General features: G+C 42.6%; 1 protein-coding gene across 2 annotated transcripts in view; it reads left to right on the top strand.

Moving 5' to 3' along the window:
* Window positions 1–23,323, top strand: part of DOCK11 (dedicator of cytokinesis 11) — a 551,771-nt gene that overhangs the window by 454,973 nt on the left and 73,475 nt on the right. For both annotated transcript variants that reach the window (XM_077493986.1, XM_077493985.1), the window contains one exon: window positions 12,695–12,841. In XM_077493986.1, the coding sequence (XP_077350112.1) occupies window positions 12,695–12,841 (147 nt within the window). The remainder of the gene's footprint in view (window positions 1–12,694; window positions 12,842–23,323) is intronic.

The following is a 23,323-nucleotide window of genomic DNA, read 5'->3' as shown; positions in this document are numbered from 1 at the left end:
CTAAGCTGGGAAGCCTAAAAAAAAAAAAAAAAAAAAAAGATTCTGGATTTGATAGTATTGGCGAGTCGGTAGAAGCACCGGAGGGCAGCGGGAGGGGGGTGTCTATGGCTGGGTATTGCAGGGTATCACCGACTATGGCTGGGTATGGCTGGGTATCTCAGAGTATGGCGTTGCAGAGTATTGCGTTGCAGAGCATTGCAGGATATTGGAGGGTGTTGCAGAGCATTGCAGAGTGTTGCACGGTATTGGCGGGTGTTGCAGAGCATTGCAGAGTGTTGCAGGGTATTGGTGGGTGTTGCAGAGCATTGCAGAGTGTTGCAGAGCATTGCAGAGTGTTGCAGGGTATTGGCGGGTGTTGCAGAGCGTTGCAGAGCATTGCAGGATATTGGAGGGTGTTGCAGAGCATTGCAGAGTGTTGCACGGTATTGGCGGGTGTTGCAGAGCATTGCAGAGTGTTGCAGGGTATTGGTGGGTGTTGCAGAGCATTGCAGAGTGTTGCAGAGCATTGCAGAGCGTTGCAGGGTATTGCAGGGTATTGCAGAGTAATGCAGAGTAATGCAGAGTAATGCAGAGTAATGCAGAGTAATGGCAGGGTATTGCAGAGTATTGCAGAGTATTGCAGTGCAATGCAGACTATTGCAGGGTAATGCAGAGTAATGCAGGGTAATGCAGGGTAATGCAGAGTAATGCAGGGTAATGCAGGGTAATGCAGAGTAATGCAGGGTAATGCAGAGTAATGCAGGGTAATGCAGAGTATTGCAGGGTATTGCAGGGTATTGCAGGGTATTGCAGAGTAATGCAGAGTAATGGCAGGGTATTGCAGAGTATTTGCAGGGAATTGAGGGGTTAATTTTCGGTGAGCAGCGATGTGGGCACTGCAGATGCAGCCCACATCGCTGCTGACACCGATCTCCTCCCCCTCCGCTGTTCCGATCGGTACAGAGAGGGGGAGGGAGGAACCGGCGTCATAACATGACGCCGGTTTGTTTACAAGTGATCACTCCGTCATTTGACGGAGCGATCACGTGGTAAACGGCCACGACGAGCGGCCGTTTACCATGATCCGTGATGCGCCGGGTCCTGTGGACCCGGCGGTCACGGATGCTCTCGAGTGCACGCCCCAGGGGGCGCGCAAGAGCGGAATTCTGGGAGGACGTCATATGACGGCCTCCCACAGTTAAGAAACCGCCCTAAAGCCGTCATTCGGCTATAGGGCGGTTATTAAGTGGTTAATTATTTGGAGTAATGCTAGAGAAAGTGATTTATTATTTGCATTTTGATAGTTTGCTTTTCTGTTATTTTTTAATCTGTGTTATTTATTCTATGTTGTATTTTAATTGTATGGATGGTTTATTAGAGTATAGTTTTAATTCATTTTATTTACCGTATTTATCGGCGTATAACATGCACCCCGAGTTTAGGAGGGAATTTTAAAGAAAAAAACTTTTAGGAGGTAAGTTTAAGGAAAATAACTTACATTTAAATGCCCATTAATGCAGCCATGTCAGTGTCATTTGCAGCCTTGCATTGCAGCCTTGTCAGTCATTTGCAGCCTTGCATTGCAGCCTGTGCGGCGGAAAATAGCCGAGAACGGGCGAGTGCGGCCGAAAATAGCCAAAAGCCGTCGAGAGTTTGCTAAAAAAAAAAAAAACACCTGAAGGACTCCAAAATGGTGAGAAATAAGATTCTCTGGTCTGATGAGACCAAGATAGAACTTTTTGGCCTTAATTCTAAGCGGTATGTGTGGAGAAAACCAGGCATTGCTCATCACCTGTTCAATACAGTCCCAACAGTGAAGCATGGTGGTGGCAGCATCATGCTGTGGGGGTGTTTTTCAGCTGCAGGGACAGGGCCACTGGTTGCAATCAAGGGAAAGATGAATGCAGCCAAGTACAGGGATATCCTGGATGAAAACCTTCTCCAGAGTGCTCAGGACCTCAGACTGGGCCAAATGTTTACCTTCCAACAAGACCATGACCCTAAGCACACAGCTAAAATAACGAAGGAGTGGCTTCACAATAACTCAGTGACTGTTCTTGAATGGCCCAGCCAGAGCCCTGACTTAAACCCAATTGAGCATCTCTGGAGAGACCTAAAAATGCTGTTCACCAATGTTTACCATCCAACCTGACAGAACTGGAGAGGATATGCAAGGAGGAATGGCACAGGATTCCCAAATCAGGTGTGAAAAACTTGTTGCCTCTTTCCCAAAAAGACTCATGGCTGTATTAGATCAAAAGGGTGCTTCTACTAAATACTGAGATAAGTGTCTGAATACTTAGGACCATGTGATATTTCAGTTTTTCTTTTTAAATAAATCTGCAAAAATGTCAATAATTCTGTGTTTTCTGTCAGTATGGGGTGCTGTGTGTACATTGAGGAAAAAAAATGAACTTAAATGATTTTAGCAAATGGCTGAAATATAACAAAGTGTAAAAAAATTTAAGGGGTCTGAATACTTTCCTTCCCCACTATATATATATATATATATATATATATATATATATATAGACAGTCAAGGCTAATAATGAGGTGTGGCTACTATACAAACACAAATCAGTGCAGGAAGACTTTGTATAGCAAATCCTTAGCATTAAACAAACAAAACTTTAGCATGTCCAAGCCACTAACTAAACTTATGTCAGTTCCAGACCAATGGGATGCCCCCAAATGCGTTCCCCAAAACAAGCAGGCAGTACATGTACTTTTTTTGGTGTTTGGCCAGCAGTCAGCAGCCAGCAGCCAGCAGCCAGCAGCCAGCAGCCAGCAGCCAGCAGCCAGCAGCCAGCAGCAAGCTCTCACAGCAGAGAGAGAGTGAAAGAGAGCCCTCAACATTTGTCAGCTCACCTATAAAAAGCCCTGTGGACAGCTGAAACAAATTAACAAGGTCTGGCTAACAGGTAAGATTAGGATAACCTAGCATAAAATATTTTTCAAATCTGCACTTAGGTTATTTGAAGTAATTATAAAAAAAAGTTCTGCACTAATCATTGATTAAATGAAAAAAATTTTACTTTACAAACACAACTAGAAACAAAAAGTTTTTACAAATTGTGAAAAAATTGCATAAATGCTGAACACATGGCGCACACACAATATAAACAGTGAAAGGTCTTATCACTTGTGTGATAAAAAGTAAGCAATTGTAAACAGTTGCTTACACGCTATAAACAGTGAAATGATCATATATGAGAAAGAAAAAAAAATGTACAATACTTTGTGACACTGCATGGTGCAAAGATCCAAATAAATGCACAAAACATGAATAAATACACAAATGGCTTAATATTACCCATACATTATCAATTCACAAGTGTGATGATAAATGCACTAAAAAAGTACAGTATAACACTTTTTTATGCTAAAAGAAACTTTCAGCTTTGGTATGATCCCACCTCCACTCATTCAGCAAACTTGCTTACCAGAGAAAATTGACCCCCAGAGATAATTTCCTGGCACTCAGGAAATAGGAATAGCCTTTATCCCTCCCAGGAAAAAAAAAAAGAAAAAAATAGCCAAGACAGGAAACAACCTCCGTAGTGCATTACGCAGTTGTAAACTAATAGGTACCAATTCTCTCAGTATGTTTCACAAAGTCAAAAGGCTCTGACCTGCCAGCTGCTGTGTGTGATGATATCAGTACCTCTGGCTCTGCCCTACATATTAATATACACTATTATACACTAACTGCCTGCAGTTTGCATGTTCTCCCTGTGTCTGCATGGGTTTCCTCCAAGTACTCTGGTTTCCTTCCACACTCCAAAGAGATGCTGGTTAATTGGCTCCTGTCTAAATTTGCTCGAATATGTTTATGTATGAATTTGAGTTAAGGACCTTGGATTGTAAGCTCCTTAGACCCCTTTAACACCACACAGCCCATAGCGTCGGCAGTAAAACGCTGCTTATTTTAGCTGCGTTTTACCGCCGGATGTGCGGTGCATTTCAGCCGCTAGCGGGGCGCTTTTACGCCCCGCTAGCGGTCGAGAAAGGGTTAAAACCACCAGCAATACGCCGTTATTGGCGTTTTGCCGGCAGTATTACAGCGCTGCCCCATTGATTTCATTGGGGAGCAGCGGTGGAGGAGCGGTAAACACACCGCTCCTTCACCGCTCCTAAGAAGCTGCTGGCAGGACTTTTCCCTGATATCCTGCCAGCGCACCGCTGTAGTGTGAAAGCCCTCGGGCTTTCACACTACAGACAATGGTGCAGCTTTTTTAGGGCGGATTGCAGGCGCTATTTCTATTGCTATAAGACGCCCTGGTGTGAAAGGGGTCTTATAGTGATTGTAAACCCTCTTTTTTTTTTCTTTTTTTTTAAATAACAAACATATCATACTCACCTCCACTGTGCAGCTCAACTCGATTGATGACTCATCTTCTGGGGTCCCCCAGTGCCTCTCCCGGCTCCTCCCCACATCAGATAACCCACTAGGAGAAGCTCTTTCTCGGGGGGTTACTTTGCAGGCGTGCTCTCAAGTCAAGCATTTGCGTTCATAGACACGAATGCCGGACTTGGCCCCGCCCCCCGGCGCCCGCGTCATTTGATTGACAGTAGTGGTAGCCAATGGCTGCACTGCTATCAATCTATCCAATCAAGAGCCAGGACACCCTTGAAGAGAGGGATGCTGTGTCCCCGCCGAGGGAAATATGGGGCTCAGGTAAGTAAAATGGGAGGCTGGGGGTCCGGTCACTGACAGCTGTTTTTTTACCTTAAAGCACAGCATTAAGGTGAAAAAACACAAGGGTTTACAACCCCTTTAACCACTTAAGGACCAGGCCTCTTTTTCAGACTTGGTGTTTACATGTTTAAAACAGTTTTTTTTGCTAGAAAATTACTTAGAACCCCCAAACATTTTATATTGTTTTTTTTCTAACACCCTAGAGAATAAAATGGCGGTCATTGAAATACTTTTTTTCACACCGTATTTGCGCAGCGGTCTTACAAGCGCACTTTTTTTGAATAAAAAAATAAGACAACAGTAAAATTAGCCCATTTTTTTTATATTGTGAAAGATAATGGTACGCCGAGTAAATTGATACCCAACATGTCACGCTTCAAAATTGCGCCCGCTCGTGGAATGGCGTCAAAATTTTAGCCTCAAAAATCTCCATAAGCGACATTTAAAAAATTTTACAGGTTGCATTTTGTACGTTACAGAGGAGGTCTAGGGCTATAATTATTGCTCTCGCTCTACCGATCGCGGCGATACCTCACATATGTGGTTTGACCACCGTTTTCATATGCGGGCGCTACTCACGTATGCGCTCGCTTCTGTGCGCAAGCTCGTCGTGACGGGGTGTTTTTAAAACATTTTTTTTCTTATTTATTTTAATTGATTTTCTTTATTTTTACACTGTTTTAAAAAAAAAAAAAGGATCACTTTTATTCCTATTACAAGGAATGTAAACATCCCTTGTAATAGAAAAAAGCATGACAGGTCCTCTTAACCACTTTCAGACCGGACCATTTTGCTGGTAAATGACCAGAGGTCTTTTTACACTTTGGCACTGCGCTGCTTTAACTGGTAATTGCGCGGTCATGCAATGTTGTACCCAAACAAAATTTGCGTCCTTTTCTTCCCACAAATAGAGCTTTCTTTTGATGGTATTTGATTGCCTCTGCGATTTTTATTTTTTGCGATATAAACGTAAAAAGACCGCAAATTTTGAAAAAAAATGATATTTTCTACTTTTTGTTATTAGAAAAATCCAATAAACTCAATTTTAGTCATACATTTAGGCCAAAATGTATTCAGCCACATGTCTTTGGTAAAAAAAAAGTCAATAATTGTATATTTATTGGTTTGCGCAAAAGTTGTCACATCTACAAACTAAGGTACGTTTTCTGGAATTTACGCAGCTTTTAGTTTACGACTGCCTATCTCATTTCTTGAGGTGCTAAAATGGCAGGGCAGTACAAAACCCCCCCAAATGACCCCATTTTGGAAAGTAGACCCCCTAAGGAAATTGATAAGAGGCATGTTGAGCCCATTGAATATTTTATTTTTTTGCCTCAAGCGATTGAATAATGACAAAAAAAAATTATTTTTTTTTTTTTACACAAAGTTGTCACTAAATGATATATTGCTCACACATGCTATGGGCGTATGTGAAATGACACCCCAAAATAAATTCTGCTGCTTCTCCTGAGTATGGGGATACCACATATGTGGGACTTTTTGGGAGCCTAGCCGCGTACGGGGCCCCGAAAACCAAGCACCGCCTTCAGGCTTTCTAAGGGCGTAAATTTTTGAGTTCACTTCTCACTACCTATTACAGTTTTGAAGGCCATAAAATGCCAAGATGGCACAAAACCCCCACAAATGACCCCATTTTAGAAAGTAGACACCCCAAGCTATTTGCTGAGAGGCATGTTGAGTTCATGGAATATTTTATATTTTGCCACAAGTTGCGGGAAAATTACAAACTTTTTTTTTTTTTTTTTTTTTTTTCACAAAGTTGTCACTAAATGATATATTGCTCACGCATGCCATGGGCATATGTGAAATGACACCCCAAAATAAATTCTGCTGCGTCTCCTGAGTACGGGGATACCACATATGTGGGACTTTTTGGGAGCCTAGCCGCGTACGGGGCCCCGAAAACCAAGCACCGCCTTCAGGCTTTCTAAGGGCGTAAATTTTTGAGTTCACTTCTCACTACCTATTACAGTTTTGAAGGCCATAAAATGCCAAGATGGCACAAAACCCCCACAAATGACCCCATTTTAGAAAGTAGACACCCCAAGCTATTTGCTGAGAGGCATGTTGAGTCCATGGAATATTTTATATTTTGCCACAAGTTGCGGGAAAATTACAAACTTTTTTTTTTTTTTTTTTCACAAAGTTGTCACTAAATGATATATTGCTCACGCATGCCATGGGCATATGTGAAATGACACCCCAAAATAAATTCTGCTGCTTCTCCTGAGTACGGGGATACCACATATGTGGGACTTTTTGGGAGCCTAGCCGCGTACGGGGCCCCGAAAACCAAGCACCGCCTTCAGGCTTTCTAAGGGCGTTACAGTTTTGAAGGCCATAAAATGCCAAGATGGCACAAACCCCCCCAAATGACCCCATTTTGGAAAGTAGACACCCCTAAATTTAGGGGTACACTAGTGAGACTAGGTAATAAATGGCGGGTGCCCTGAAACTATAAAAAAATAACTAACCAACCAGCGTCACCTGTAACAGTTATATGGTGATCACTGGTGAAAGGGTTAACTAGGGGGCAATTAGGGGGCTTTATGCGGTAGTATATGGGGGTCCCTGGCGCTATAAAAAGCTGCAGCGAACCTAAATACCTACCTGCCTAACTAGCGTCACCTGTGACACTAATACAGCGATCAGAAAAACGATCGCTTATTAGGCTGGGTTCACACTGGAGCGATGCGGGAACGCCACGAATGCGCGGCGGGTTCCCGCATCGCATGCCTCCCGGCGGCAGTTCACACTGCCCTATGCGAACTGCTGGGAGTGTCAGTGAAATGTTACTGACACCCCCAGATCAGTTCGCATATCGCAGTGCGATCTGCAAACTCGGATCGCATGGTGTGAACACCCATGCGATCCGATTCTGCTGCGGGCCAAAAAAAGGGTCCCGTGCGAATTTGCGGCGGGTGCGGCGAATGGCTGAACTCGAATCGCACAGAGATCGGATGTGATTTGCACTGCAGTGCGGTGCGAATCACATCCGTTCTCATAAACCGCTGCAATGTGAACCCAGCCTTAGTGACACTGGCGACGGGGGGTGATTACGGGGTTAAACCTTTATTGGGGGGGTTAGGGGGGTACCTTAGAACTAAAGGGGGCTAACCCTAACTGCCCTAACAGTTATTAGTCACAAATGACACCCGCCGGGTGATCAGGGGGTTAAACCTTTATTAGGTAATAAATGGCGGGTGCCCTGAAACTATAAAAAAATAACTAACCAACCAGCGTCACCTGTAACAGTTATATGGTGATCACTGGTGAAAGGGTTAACTAGGGGGCAATCAGGGGGCTTTATGCGGTAGTATATGGGGGTCCCTGGCGCTATAAAAAGCTGCGGCGAACCTAAATACCTACCTGCCTAACTAGCGTCACCTGTGACACTAATACGGCGATCAGAAAAATGATCGCTTATTAGGCTGGGTTCACACTGGAGCGATGCGGAAACGCCGCGAATCCGCGGCGGGTTCCCGCATCGCATGCCTCCCGGCGGCAGTTCACACTGCCCTATGCGAACTGCTGGGAGTGTCAGTGAAATGTTACTGACACCCCCAGATCAGTTCGCATATCGCAGTGCGATCTGCAAACTCGGATCGCATGGTGTGAACACCCATGCGATCCGATTCTGCTGCGGGCCAAAAAAAGGGTCCCGTGCGAATTTGCGGCGGGTGCGGCGGGTGCGGCGAATGGCTGAACTCGAATCGCACAGAGATCGGATGTGATTTGCACTGCAGTGCGGTGCGAATCACATTCGTTCTCATAAACCGCTGCAATGTGAACCCAGCCTTAGTGACACTGGCGACGGGGGGTGATCACGGGGTTAAACCTTTATTGGGGGGGTTAGGGGGGTACATTAGAACTAAAGGGGGCTAACTCTAACTGCCCTAACAGTTATTACAGTCACAAATGACACCAATGCAAAAAAAAAAAAAAAAAAATGACATTGGTGTCACTGTGACTGGGGGGCAGGGGTAATTGGGGGGGTGATCGGGGGGTAAAGGGGGGGTGTGAGTGTGCCTGGCATGTTCTACTGTGTGTGTAGAGTGTTGGTGCAACTCACCGATCCGCTCTCCTCCGTGTCGGAACGGAAAATACCGACACGGAGGAGAGAATACATCACTTCCTCTCCTGTGTTTACATTACAGGAGAGGAAGTGATGTCACGCTGCCATTTCATTCGTCGGGAGCGATCGCGAGGGGGTGGCCATAAATGAATGGCCGTCCCCTCGTCCGGGATCGCTCCCGAACGAATACCGACCGCCGCAGGCACCGGGCGGGGGCCCGATCGGGCCCCCGACCCGCGGGAGGCAAGGGACGTACATGTATGTCCTTATGCCTGCCCGTGCCATTCTACCGACGTACATCGGCGTGCGGCGGTCGGCAACTGGTTAAATATGAGATCTGGGGTCAAAAAGTCCTCAGATCTCATATTTGGGCTATAATGCAACAAAACAAAAAAAGAAAATTTGACATTTAAAAAAAATATAACTTTAAGAGGTATGGGCGGAAGTGACGTTTTGACGTTGCTTCCGCCCTCCTATGGTATAGAGACGAGTGGGGGCCATCTTAGCCTCACTTGTCTCTATGCCCAGCAGATGAAAGGACCCGATCGCCTCCGCCGCTACCGACGGCTCCGGTAAGTGGCGGGAGGGCGGCGGGAGGGGGGTGGCACCTCTCCCGCGGCCGATAGCGGTGATCTCACGGCGAATCCGCCGCGGAGACCACCGTTATCGTACAGCCGACCGCCGCCTGAAGAAATGGATATCTCGGTTGTGGCAGCAGCTGCTGCCGTTACCGAGATATCCCTCTTCAAAAATAGGACGTACATCGTCGTGCGGCGGTCGGCAAGTGGTTAAGGGGTGAATGTACAATATATATGTAAAGCACTGTGTATATTGACAGTGCTATACAAGTAGCTGTAATAAATAAATAAAAATTATAATTTCGTCACTAGATGATGTCCTTAGGGGCTTAGGATGTGGACCTAGTGATAGAGATTTTATCCTAACCAAAGCTCTTCAAACTCTTCCGCCTCCAGGACACAAACCAGAATTTGTTAAGACCTGGAAAAACAAAAAAGTGAACAGTTCTTTCTGAATGAGGGACAGTTGGGACCTAAGAAATTCTTCCCTCTTTTGTGCTAAATATATAATATTAATGCAATGTAAAATCTGTTCCTGACCACTTCTTAGTTGTGCATGTGTTTTGAGTGAAAATCTGTCTCATATACAGTGCTAAATCTGGTGTAGACCTTTGCAAAAGTGTTCTACTTGCCTGTCCTACATTCCAGGTACAGGTCAAAATAACACAAAGAAACTCTTCCATATATTCTGTTAAATACAGAAGTACGGTAGCCAGATTTAGCTGCTGTGCAAACGTTATAGACAGTGTTCAGAATGCACTCTGTACCTTGCATTTACAGGATTCATGGTGGGAGCCAACAGCTAAGCACTCAGCTAATAATGGTAGAGAGAACAAGTCCTACAAATTAAAGTTTCTCTACATACCTCTTTGATTTAGTGTCTTCATTGCTAGGAGTCATCACAAATAAATCTTGTGCTGTTCTGCCCTGCACTTTCAGGAACAGTGATGTGAGCTTGTAGTGGCAATACAGGACTGGAAGTTAAACAAATGAAAAAAAATAATTTGGAACTACAAATAACTGACTTGTTTTATTAAAGCATATCAGTATGTTAATAATAACCAAATGTTTATCCATGAACTCTTATTTATATAAATAATAATCATGGGAATATTTTGTTTCGTATTTTCTTCTATTAAAGAACCTTCCCCTTCTACAGCAATCAGTGGAAGAAAATGTTTGTTTATGATAGGGTGAAAATGTTTCTACTAAATTTGATTGTAGAATACGAAGAGTGGCTTGAATTTGACCTCTTGAGGATGTGCAGAGGGTTTTCAGATCAGTCAATCGAGTGTCTTATGCCACGTACACACGAGCGGACTGTATGGCATACTTAGTTCGTCATACAATCCGACGGACAGTCCGTCGTACTTTCCACTGAACGGACTTGACCACACACGGATGCACAAACAGTCCGTCGAAAGCTTGCGCGATGACGTGTACAGCACGTACGACGGGACTAGAAATAGGAAGTCCAAGACACAGCAAAGCACCCTTCCGCCGTGTAAATCCTTTCTGGGCATGCGCCATTCTTAGTCCGTCGAACTAGCATACTGACGACCGTACTGTCCGCTGAAACCAAAGTATGACGGACAGAATTTCGAAAAAAACTAAATACTTAGTACCCCAGACTGCACGCTGAAAAAGTCCGCTGAAGCCCACACACGGGCGGATTGTCCGCTGAAATGTGTTTCGACGGACTAAGTACGCCATACAGTCCGCTCGTGTGTACGCGGCATTAGATCGAGCAGCCTTGATGTATGAGAGAGTGAAGATGAGGATTGTTGAGCCTGCCCCTTTAAACTATAAACTTTCCAATTTTATTCCTAAAATTCCCTTATCTAAGGACTAGCCTAGAGGGTGTAGTTTAGAATATATACCTACATCTGATTGGGAGGCACTTCTTATACATTAAACAAATGTTTGCTTAAGATTTCATTATACCTACCCACCAGATGCCGCTCTCTGACTAGGAATTGCTATTGAGGTCTTCTGGGAATAAAATTAGATTGGTTCAATTCAACCTTATTGGGGATTATTCAACTTTATATGGGGAATAGTTTTTATCCTTGGATAAATCTAAATATTTAAAATAAAAAAAAAACTGCACTTAGTGCAAAAAAAAATGAAAGTAAAAAAACAAAACAAAAACAAACATATTGTATCCCATAGCTGCACTCAATAATTCCAAAATACAAGTGCCCACCAATGTTGTTGTGTTGTGAATATAAAGTCCCGGGGAGGAGTCTGTGCTGACATCATGGCGCACGCTGGAGCCGAAATCAGCAGCGCTGTACATTGTTTGACACACTCATATATGCAAAGATATTGAATTTAGATACACAGGTATTTTTTACACTATGAGAGGCTGTTATGTGTTTTTTTTTTTTTTTTGCTGGCCTAACATCTATGAAGCAATTGAGGTGATTTAACCAAGTCTCCCTATTGGTATGCCCTGTGGTTCCCTTTCTATTGGAAACACTGGCAGCAGCAGTGTTCACGTATTTACACCACCTATAATCTGGGGTCTTCTCATTTGGTAAGAGGCTGCATGTGGAATGGTGACGGAACTCATTGGGCATATCATAAGTGGATTATTCACTTGAATTGACTTTTTATTCACATTTACACTGAAGATTTTAATGTATTCGCACAGTAATTTATTTCACTCTATTATTCATGTTTTGAATGAACTTTTTATTAGATTTTTAAAGGCACAATGCAAAAACATTGCATTACATCTAAATATGTTATCCCTATAATAGTATGTGCAATTGCCTCTTTGAATACTATTATTTATGATATTAGTCTTTGATGTATTTTTCCTAAGCAGATGTTACCAACAGACCTTCAGGCTGTCAATAATTCACCTAGTGACCATAGACTTTGTTAACATTTCCCAATGCTAGACAGTGCAAGAAGCTGATAATCTATGCAAAGTCTTATATTTACAGGAAACATTTTTGTGGGATTTTTGGCAGTGCTTTTAACACAAAAGTACCACAAAATCATTAAAAATTTTATCAATACATGTTTAAATATATATATAGCGTAAAAAGTTAGCAGATTATCATTTTTATTGCGTAAAAAGTAGCATATTCAGAGTAGGTGATGATATGAAGTTATTGTCCCAACATGTTTTTCCCAGGAGGGCTTCCTCAATCCCCTGGGCAATCTTGACAGGAATATGGGAAGTTTTTTAAAGGGGAATTAACTCTTTAAGATAAAAAAACCTTCTGACTTTACAACTCCTTTAAAGCTTAAATTGCCTCTGAAGGTTTGACTAAGACAGTGTCACAGAATTAACTGTGCCCATAATTGTATCCTTTTCTATCTCTACAGACTTTCTTTGAGGATGAAGATGGTAAAGAATATATCTACAAGGAACCAAAGCTCACAGGCCTTTCTGAGATATCGTTGCGTCTTCTGAATTTGTATGGTGAAAAATTTGGAGCAGACAACGTGAAAATTATCCAAGATTCTAACAAGGTATTTTGCACACGCGAACACTTAGGAGAATTTCCATGCTTTCCGTTTTCCTTTGTGTCTATTGCAGTTGTCAGTATAGACTGGGGGTACAGAGGTGCATTTACAGCACTGCCTCACTTAGCACTGCAAAACCAGAGCAAAACATTCTATTAGGGATCAGGAGCATTAAATATATGATTTAAAGGCAAAGGCACCTACAAATCATGTCCAGCCAATATTGCAGTAATAGCGAGGATCTTTCTTATATATCTAGTGGTAAAGATACTCAGATCCTCCATCCTCAGGCCAAGGAGACTTTTAACTGCACTTGATCAGTAGTAAGTAATGATCCTGGTGCTCATCTCTTTAAATGATAAAAAAAATAGCTTCCTATTCCTAATTGATCAGAGATGTATCAAGCATTGTTGGGTCTAATTTGCATTAGGAATGGTTGATGATTATCCAGTTTCGATACAGAGATATTTTCACATTTCAGCTATGGGCCTACTGATCTGATAATAACTTTTTTTTATATTACTCTTGTTTTTTTGTGACAAACCAGGCTTTTTAGTGGCGTTATTTATTTCAGTTATTTATTTTATTGAAGTTGTTAAATTAGATATAGCATGAGAATTTCAATCTGATAATTGTCCTGTTTTTTTCAAAATTAAATTTTTCATACAGACTGTGTCAAACAAATGACAATTAAGAGCATTTAAAAATTCACACTACAAAAAATATGACGGAAATTCCATATGAATAGAAAAAATAAAATAAAAAAAGAAGCTATTTAAGGGGAGCAGGAAAAGAAAAGCGTTGATTTGTTATGTTTAATGGTAACAATACATTAAATAGGACTAAATGTATAAGTTCATAGACTTATATGCAAATACCAAATGTGTATAAACAATTGATAAAAAATGACAAGAAAACTTGAAACAAATTAGTGTAAGAAAGGGGTTTATTTATTAAAGCAACTCCACTTTGGTCGCTGTAGGTCTGAGGGGGACATGCAAGGAAAATAAAAAACAGCATTTTTGCTTGTACAGGATTGGATAATAAAATCAGTAGAGCTTCCCCTCATTTTAGATCTTCCTCTCAGTTCTAAAGTGACTGCAATTCCAAATGCACTTCCGAGTGCACTTGCAGTGCAAAGTAGATTTAGTAAATCGACCCCAAAGTCTGAAAAAAAAAGAGTCCTGAAATGAAATAAAGTACAAAAAAAGCTCTTAAATTAAAATTATGGTTATGTTAGGAACAACCTTAACAAAATATTGCGTATATAAAAATGAGTCCATCTGTGAATCAACTTCTAGATCCAATGAAAATGTCCATCCAAAACAAAACAAGAGTAAAACCCTATACACACTATCAGATTTTCTGCTGATTTTTGTCTTCAGATTTACCAAAACCATGTAGTGCAAGGGCCTGCCTGATTGCATACACACTGAAACTCCTAAGGTTTGACCTCATATTATATGGTTTTGGTTAATCTGAAGGAAAATATCTGTAGAAAATCTGATAGTGTGTATGGGGCTTACAGATTCAGTGCAAACATATCCAAAAATATGTCATCACCATGCTAAGGAATAGATGGCAGCTTACCAGATCCAAAGGTCCTAAGGCCGCGTACACACGCGCGGACTGTTCGCCCAACTTTGTCCGCTGAACAGTGTTTGGGCGGACAGTCCGCTCGTGTGTGGGCTTTCAGCGGACAGTTTCAGCGGACAGTTTGACGAACAAGGTTTTACGGAATTTCCGAAAAACTGTCCGCTGAAACCTTGTTTCAGCGAACAGTCCGCTCGTGTGTAGGCTTGTTCGTCAAACTAAGTTCCGCGCATGCTCAGAAAGGATTTACACGCCGAAAGTTATAATGCAGTGTATAGGACGTCGTATTTTTCGTCCCGTCGTACGTGCCGTTCACGTCATCGCGCACGGTTTCAGCAAACTGTTCGTCCGTCGTGTGTGGCCATGTCCGTCCATGCTAATTTTGAGTGGACTGTTTGCCGAAACTGTTTGACGGACAAAGTTGGGCGAACAGTCCGCGCGTGTGTACGCGGCCTAAAGGGATCTATATGCGCGTATCTCCACAATGAGAAAACAGCTGTTAATGATCACTTGCTGGAATTCAGGCTGAACACCGACTCCCCCTGCTGCTGTGTGTGTGTCCTCAACAGGGCAATTCAGCTAGTTATGATCAGTCGCTGGGATTCACATTAGACACCGGCTTGAAATGCTCAAAAATAAGCGTGTTGGACAGGTAGAAAAAAAACTCATAGTGCATTAACTTTTTAAACAGATACAAGTTTAATAAAAAGCTTCACTTACAAAAAATGGTAAAATAGCACAATAGTGTGAGCATGACCGCCTGCAGTACGGTCTGTGCTCTAAAACACCACACTGCTAGCTCCTTGTCCGATGCATTTTCCATTGAATAGGTGTCAACTGGGATTGGAATGTAAAATTAAATGAACATGTACTCTGCAGAAAAGGGTATGCAAGGTCCTTCCTAGGGCAGCAACTGGTTAAAAGCAATCAGTTCAGGTATGAGCAACATAGGCAGTATTATAATGAAGCAGTTCCTTCTAAAATCATTATTTCAGCATAGGACTGCATGCTCTCAGCAAAGACTCCTATTGCAGGATATGGTTAATATAGAACAACCTTTTTTCAGGGTGCCTTCAGGTTTCTTCAGGGGTGCCTTGGCAAAATGCAAAAAAATTGTATACAAGCCAGTGGGTGGGTCAAGCCTTTTAGTTACACAACACCACATGGCTTTTCATTGTGCACCATTACAACCTTCTAGCCACTGGTGTCCTGACAACCAATGACAACATTGGTTGATAAGGAGGATGTCAAGCGCCTGCACAGCATCCTTGTTTCCCCTTCCCTGCCTCTCTCCATCAGCTCTGGGATCACATTGGCTGAGTGAGGGAGAGAAACTGATTCAGAAGAGAAACATTGGAATACTAGTCAGTACAAGTGTGCAAAGTTGTGCTTTGTAAGAATAAATCACCTCTAATGTTGGGTGTTCTACGTGTGCCAATGTTGCTTTAAATCTATCAGTTTTCTTTTTTACATTTTAGAACGGGGTGCCTTAAAATGATGTGCATAATTTTAAAGGGTACCTTGACCAAGAAAAGGTTGAGAAACACTGGTTTAAAAGTGAGGTTTTAGGCTTAGTTTACTGACTTTGTTAAGGATCCGGTTGGCAGTGGCAGGTAGTGTTTAGGACTTACTTTAAGGGTTACATTTTATGAGGAGAGAATTAAATGTTTGGGAAGGGGATGGTTAAAGCTTAAGTCTAGTTCAACCTTTCTTAATCAGGGTTGCATGGAACTATAGGGTTCCTCCAGTAGCAATAAGTGACTTCTGCTTCTCAGATGAGTGACCACTGGTAGCAATGATCTTTTTGGCCATCTGTAAGTAGGGATTCTTCCCAATGACCATCACACCAATGTAACTTGGGGGAGAATTTACAAAAACTGGAGCACTCAGAATATGGTGCAGCTGTGCATGGTAACCAATCAGCTGCTAACTTCAGCTTGTTCAATTCAGCTTTGACAATAAGGCTGGGTTCACACTGGTGCGACACCACAGTCATACAACTGTGGATCCAACTTTGCCCTGCAACTTGAAGTCCAACATCCGTCCGACTTCAACGAACGGGGATCCGAATTTGATCCTGAGACCATAACAGGCCTTTCGGTCTGGCATGGATTGTAAGGGGAACCCCCATTCTGAAAAAAAAAGACGTGGGGTCCCCCCAAAATCCATACCAGACTCTTATCCGAGGAGACAAGCGAGCGGCCCTCCCTTCCTGGATCATACCCGGTCATATGCTCTTAACATAGGGAGGGCTCTGCCCCAAAGCAGAGGGCCTCTTCCCGACAACCCTGGCCATTGATTGTTGGGGTCGCGGGCAGAGGGCTTATTCGAATCTGGAAGCCCCCAGACCCCTACCCATTCACCTAAAAAAAAAAACGCAGTACATAGGTTTTTTTAAGTAATTTATTAAGGCAGCTCCGTGTCTATTCCGATCTCTTCTCCTCTCTCCTGCTCTTCTCCCTCCTCCGTGATGTATTCTGCCTCTGCCACTTCTTCTCCCCTCTCTCGTTCTTCTCCGCTGATGTCTTCTTGCCCTCTCCCGTTCTTCTCCCTCTGTCCACTGTCTTCTGCCTCTGCCAGGTCTCCTCTCTGAGCTGTCTTCTCCCTCTGTTCTTCTTCCGATGATGCCTAGACGAGCTCTCCCAGTGTAATGCCAGGTCTGCTGTGTGCTATGACTTATAAAGACATGGGGCTGGGCCATCTGATGATGTCATATGGAGGCCACGCCCCCTTATAACGTCAATGCCCCATCATGCCCCGCACTCATCAGCAGAGAGCAGAGAAGAACCGGAGAGGGGAGAAGACATCAGCGGAGCTGCCTTAATAAATTACTTTAAAAACCTGTGTACAGCATTTTATTTTTTACACTTTTTTTTAGGTGAATGGGTAGGGGTACAATGTAACGCATACTCATTCACAAAGGGTGAATAGAATAGAATGTTACAGAGACCTGGATTTATTGGTAAGAATTGGACTGTAATGTGGTTGTACAGTATGGACAAATGCATACTTTAGATGTGCTACTGTATGTCCATGTGTCTGTCTATGTATAAATGTCCATGGTAGAAATTCATATATTGATCAGTCATTGACCCATATCTAAACCTAAGCTATACCTGATATTTTGTATTGTTGGTAACAAGCACAAGCATATAACCAGCTAACCAGCAGACGGAAATATCTGGGAGATGACAGAGATTATTGTATATAGATGTAAGTGGCATGTTTTTGTGGTTCAAGGCCGAGTACATTCGGTATAATTGTACTTTCCCTGTGGTGTTTTTACCTGATAACTTAAAGCACACTCATTTCTGTAGGGAAGATGATGAGTCTCAAGTGGGCAATCATTTCAAGGGGAGATGAACCTTCCGATAACTTTTACTGCCATTTCACCGCAGACAGTGTGACAGTGCTTAACCCTTAATGAACCAGAGCAATTTTCATTTTTTAGCCACAGATTCAGCAATAAATTTGTCATTACTTGGGCTACGGGAGTGTTACATACTGTATATTGGGGAACTTTATTGCAACAAACTAGCTACCGTTACTGGTACTGCTTTCTAAAAGTGATATATGTAAGTGAAGAATATAAACAACTTTGGTTAGTAATTAAAGCAGTATTAAACCCAGTAAACATTTATTATATTGCAGCTTACCAATTCTTAGATGTGATGGCTGCATTAGTTTCCTTGTTTAGGCTTTCTTTCTTCTATTTTCAGCTGGTGTTTAAGTCTGTTGTTTTTTAGCAGAATAAGCTCTCTTGCAGCTTTATCAGTTACACGATGATATCCGTGTAAGTGATACGGAAGGAATTTGAATGTTAGATATCTCCATGCGAATTGTGTCGATTTTGCTATTGAAGTGGTTGGTAATCTGTTGAGCGGTAAGCAAGTTTGTGGATGGGGGCAGTGGGGGGTGAAGTAAGAAATTAAGGGTAGAAAAGAGTTGACAAGGTTTGGATGAGATGGGTTTGATGAGACTGTTGTAATAGGTTTTTTAAGCAGTGTGGAGGCAGGAGTTGTATTTGAGAAGGGCAGATTTGTAGAGGGTAAAGTCTTGCAGGGATTTAGATTTACGTCTTATTTATGCATTATTCACAGAAGACATGGGTAATTTATAGGGATCTAACACTGCAAGGTTTCAACACTATTGCACAATCCCCTCCTTTAACGAGAGCAGAAATAGAGAGGCAGAGAGAACTACCAAGACTAAAGCATTTTTTTCCTATGAAAATTTAAAAAGATGTATTTTTTCTTCTTTGCCATCCTCTACGATACTTCCTTGAAAGGGATAACAATGAGTGGGTCTATTTATACACGTCTTTGTTTATATCTTTTACAGCCACTTCATTTTGTTTCTTTAGCTTGCTAATAAAGTACAATGTTGTTTTTTTTGTACTTAATTATTTTTGGATTAGCTGTTGCAACTCCCAAACAACAAACCCCATGCAATCTTGCAGTCAATTGTGATACATATTCAGTGGATTATATCGTTTTTTTTGTTTTTTGTTTTTTAATCTGTTCTAATCTGGTTACATTATTGTCGGGAAGCAGCTACAGTATCTTTAAAAAAAAAAAAAAATGCCATTACTTCCATGGGTTGCTTGCACAATTAATCGTTTGCTTTACAAGCGGCTGATGATGTATAAATAGAATCGCCTTGCTCCAATCCATCTCTATGATTAAGCCCCAATGGCGGGGCAAAATGCATCAGTACTGGGGCTCAGGAAGAGCTCAAGGCTGAGGAAGTTTACATATCTTTTTACCTGCTGAGCTAGTGGTGTGCAGCATCTCTCATCCCCTCAATAGGTGCAGTATACTTATTGTCCTGCCTCCACTAGCAGTGTGAACAATGGGCAATTAGACCTCTCTAGCTACCGTTACTGGTACTGCTTTCTAAAAGTGATATATGTAAGTGAAGAATATAAACAACTTTGGATAGTAATTAAAGCAGTATTAAACCCAAAAGTAAACATTTATTATATTGCAGCTTATCAATTCTTAGATGTGATGGCTTCATTAGTTTCCTTGTTTAGGCTTTCTTTCTTCTATTTTCAGCTGGTGTTTAAGTCTGTTGTTTTTTAGCAGAATAAGCTCTCTTGCAGCTTTATCAGTTACACGGATGATATCCGTGTAAGTGATGCATTTAGCACTGGCAGGGGTGCCTTCAATAATCCATTTTTATTTAAGTAAATCCTTTAAGGGAATACAGATGTTTGCAGTAACTGAATATAAAGTATTAGCTGGAGTTTGGCTTCAATTTGTTACTGTATGTAGCCAGGTGCTGGATTACAGAAACATGGAGAAGGAGGCATATTCCTCCTTATGCCGCGTACACACGACCGAATTGTCCAGCGGACTTAGTCCGGCAAACAATCCGGCAAACAATCTGCCAGACTTTCTAACGAATGGATTTGGCCACACACGGACACTCCGAAAGTCCGGCGATTTCTAACGCGATGACGTACAGCATGTACGATGGGACTAGAAAAAAGGAAGTTCAATAGCCAGTAGCCAATAGCTTCCTTCTCGTACTTGCTTCTGAGCATGCGTCATTCTTAGTCCGCCGGACTAGCACACTGACGAACGGATTGTCCGCTGAAAGCCAAGTCCGGCGGACAAATCTTGATGCAAAACTACTTTCTAAGTCCCCCGGACTTTATGATGAAAAAGTCCACTGGAGCCCACACACGATCGAATTGTCCGGCGTAATGCGGTCCGGTAGACTAAGTCCACCAGACAATTTGGTTGTGTGTACGCGGCATAATATTCAGTTTACTTTCACTTTCTCCTGAATCTTGTGTTGCACTCTCTTTCAGTCAGCAAAGGGAGAACTATAGCCAGAAAAGCCTATTGACTTCTAAGCAGAATGCTGAGGATCATAGGAATTGTAGTCTGAAACTTGAAACATCAATCACAGAATGGGACTTATGGACCTTTACAATGCAGTTCCCATAGGACATTGAGGAGGAAGGGGAGTGACTGGTGGAGCAGCATTTACTAGACCGCACGGGAAACCTCTTCTACTTTGCAGTGTGGGCTATGAGATTTGCACATCAACCCTCGTGCACAGAGATCATCAATGGGGCGAGTGACCAGAGCTAGATCTGTTGAGAGAGCTCACTGCCCATTGTTCATAGCTGCACCAGCAGGGACTGGTGAGGGCTCACTGCCCATTGTTCATAGCTGCAACAGCAGGAACTGGTGAGGGCTCACTGCCCATTGTTCATAACTGAACCACAGGGACTGCTGAGGGGACTCACTGCCCATTGTTCATAGCTGTAACACAGGGACTGGTGAGTGGGCTCACTGCCCATTGTTCACAGCTGGCTGGTGAGAGGTCTAATTGTCCATTGTTCACACTGCTAGTGGAGGCAGGACAGTAAGTATACTGCACCTATTGAGGGGATGAGAGATGCTGCACACCACTAGCTCAGCAGGTAAAAAGATATGTAAACGTCCTCAGCCTTGAGCTCTTCCTGAGCCCCAGTACTGATGCATTTTGCCCCGCCATTGGGGCTTAATCATAGAGATGGTTTGGAGCAAGGCAATTCTATTTATACATCATCAGCTGCTCGTAAAGCAAACGATTAATTGTGCAAGCAACCCATGGAAGTGGCAATTTTTTATTTTATTTTTTAAAGATACTGTAGCTGCTTTCCGACAATAATGTAACCAGATTAGAACAGATTAAAAAACAAAAAACAAAAAAAAAACGATATAATCCACTGAATATGTATCACAATTGACTGCAAGATTGCATGGGGTTTGTTGTTTTGGGAGTTGCGACAGCTAATCCAAAAATAATTAAGTACAAAAAAAACAACATTGTGCTTTATTAGCAAGCTAAAGAAACAAAATGAAGTGGCTGTAAAAGATAAAAACAAAGACGTGTATAAATAGACCCACTCATTGTTATCCCTTTCAAGGAGGTATCGTAGAGGATGGCAAAGAAGAAAAAATACATCTTTTTAAATTTTCATAGGAAAAAAATACTTTACTCTTGGTAGTTCTCTCTGCCTCTCTATTTCTGCTCTCATTAAAGGAGGGGATTGTGCAATAGTGTTGAAACCTTGCAGTGTTAGATCCCTATAAATTACCCATGTCTTCTGTGAATAATGCATACATCTAAATCCCTGCAAGACTTTACCCTCTACAAATCTGCCCTTTTTAAATACAACTCCTGCCTCCACACTGCTTAACAAACTTATTACAACAGTCTCATCAAACCCATCTCATCCAAACCTTTTCAACTCTTTTCTACCCTTAATTTCTTACTTCACCCCCCACTGCCCCCATCCACAAACTTGCTTACCGCTCAACAGATTACCAACCACTTCAATAGCAAACACAATTCGCATGGAGATATCTAACATTCAAATTCCTCCCCTATCTAAAACATCGGGTCCAACACCACACTCCATACTCTACTCTTTTTGCCCAATTGCCACAGGTGAAGTTGATAAACTCTCCATGGCCCACCTCACTACCTGTCCCCTCTCAATTACTGCGACCACCTTCCCACGCTATTCTAATCTCCCTAAACCACATCTTCAACTTCTCCCTCTCCTCCTGCACCTTTCCTTCCCTGCTCAAACATGCACTGGTTATCCCCATACTCAAAAAATCCTTACTAGACCCCAACTGTTTGAATAACTTAAGACCCATCTCCCTGCTCCCGTTTTCCTCCAAGCTCATCGAACGCCTTATCCATGACCGAATGAGTCGCTACCTCAGGGACAACAACCTTCTCGTACCCCTACGGTCTGGCTTCCACCCACAACATTCTACTGAAACTGCCCTACTAAAACTCACCAATGACCTACTAACTGCTAAAACCAATGGGCACTACTCCATACTCATACTTTTAGACCTCTCTGCTGCCTTTGACACAATTGACCACCTGCTCTTCCTCAGAAAATTACACTCCCTTGGCCTCCGTGATTCTGCTTTATCCTGGTTCTCCTCCTACCTATCTCAGCGCACTTTCAGTGTCACTTGAAACTCGATCTCCTTCACTTTCCTTCCTCTTTCTGTTGGGGTACCCCAAGGCTCCATCCTTGGGGCTCTCCTACTCTCACTCTATACCTCTTCCCTGGGCCAGTTGACAAACCTCCCATGGCTTCCAATACCACCTCTATGCCGACGACACCCAGATCTATCTCTCCGCTCTTCAACTCACCCCCTTGATTTCCTCACGGATCTCAAACTTACTGAATGACATATCAATATGGATATCACACCACTTCCTCAATCTCAATCTTCTAAAACTGAGCTTGTTATATTTCCTCCTTCACGGTCCCCCCTGTGACTTCACTATTAATATCAACAACACAACTATTGGTCCTTCCACACATGCTAGGGTCTTGGGTGTAATCCTTGAATCTGACCTCTCCTTCAGCCCCCATATCCAATCACTGGCTAAATTCTGCTGCCTTAACCTCCGCAACATCTCCAGAATTCCACCCTTTCTGACTAATGACACCACAAAGCAACTTATTCACTCCTTGATTATTTCCTGCCTTGACTACAGAAACACTCTCCTTAATGGCCTACCCTTAAGAAGGCTATCCTCCCTTCAGTCTATTATGAATTCTGCTATTCTAACCGATCCCACACTCCGATTGAGTGCCTCATCAGTATACCGCTTCTTAAGTCTGAATATTTGAATATAGTTATCAGATATTCCAACCGCTCACAAGCACAAAACAAGACGACACTTGCTTAGTTGCTCAACATGGGCTCATTTATTAGAACCAAAATGACAAGTATTTATAATACAGTAGAAGGGGAGGTCCCCCCTCCTGATCATTTATTCTAACAATACAACTGTAGCCAGTAGGGATTAGCCGAACACACCCCCCCCCCCCCGGTTCAGTTCGCACCAGAACCTGCG

This window comes from Lithobates pipiens, unplaced genomic scaffold, assembly GCF_037356315.1.
Source record: "Lithobates pipiens isolate NorthernLeopardFrog02 unplaced genomic scaffold, aLitPip1_a1.2 Scaffold_1, whole genome shotgun sequence".
NCBI classification, from domain to species: Eukaryota; Metazoa; Chordata; class Amphibia; order Anura; family Ranidae; genus Lithobates; species Lithobates pipiens.
Note: the sequence above shows the minus strand (reverse complement) of the source record. Positions and strands in the feature narration are given on the sequence as shown.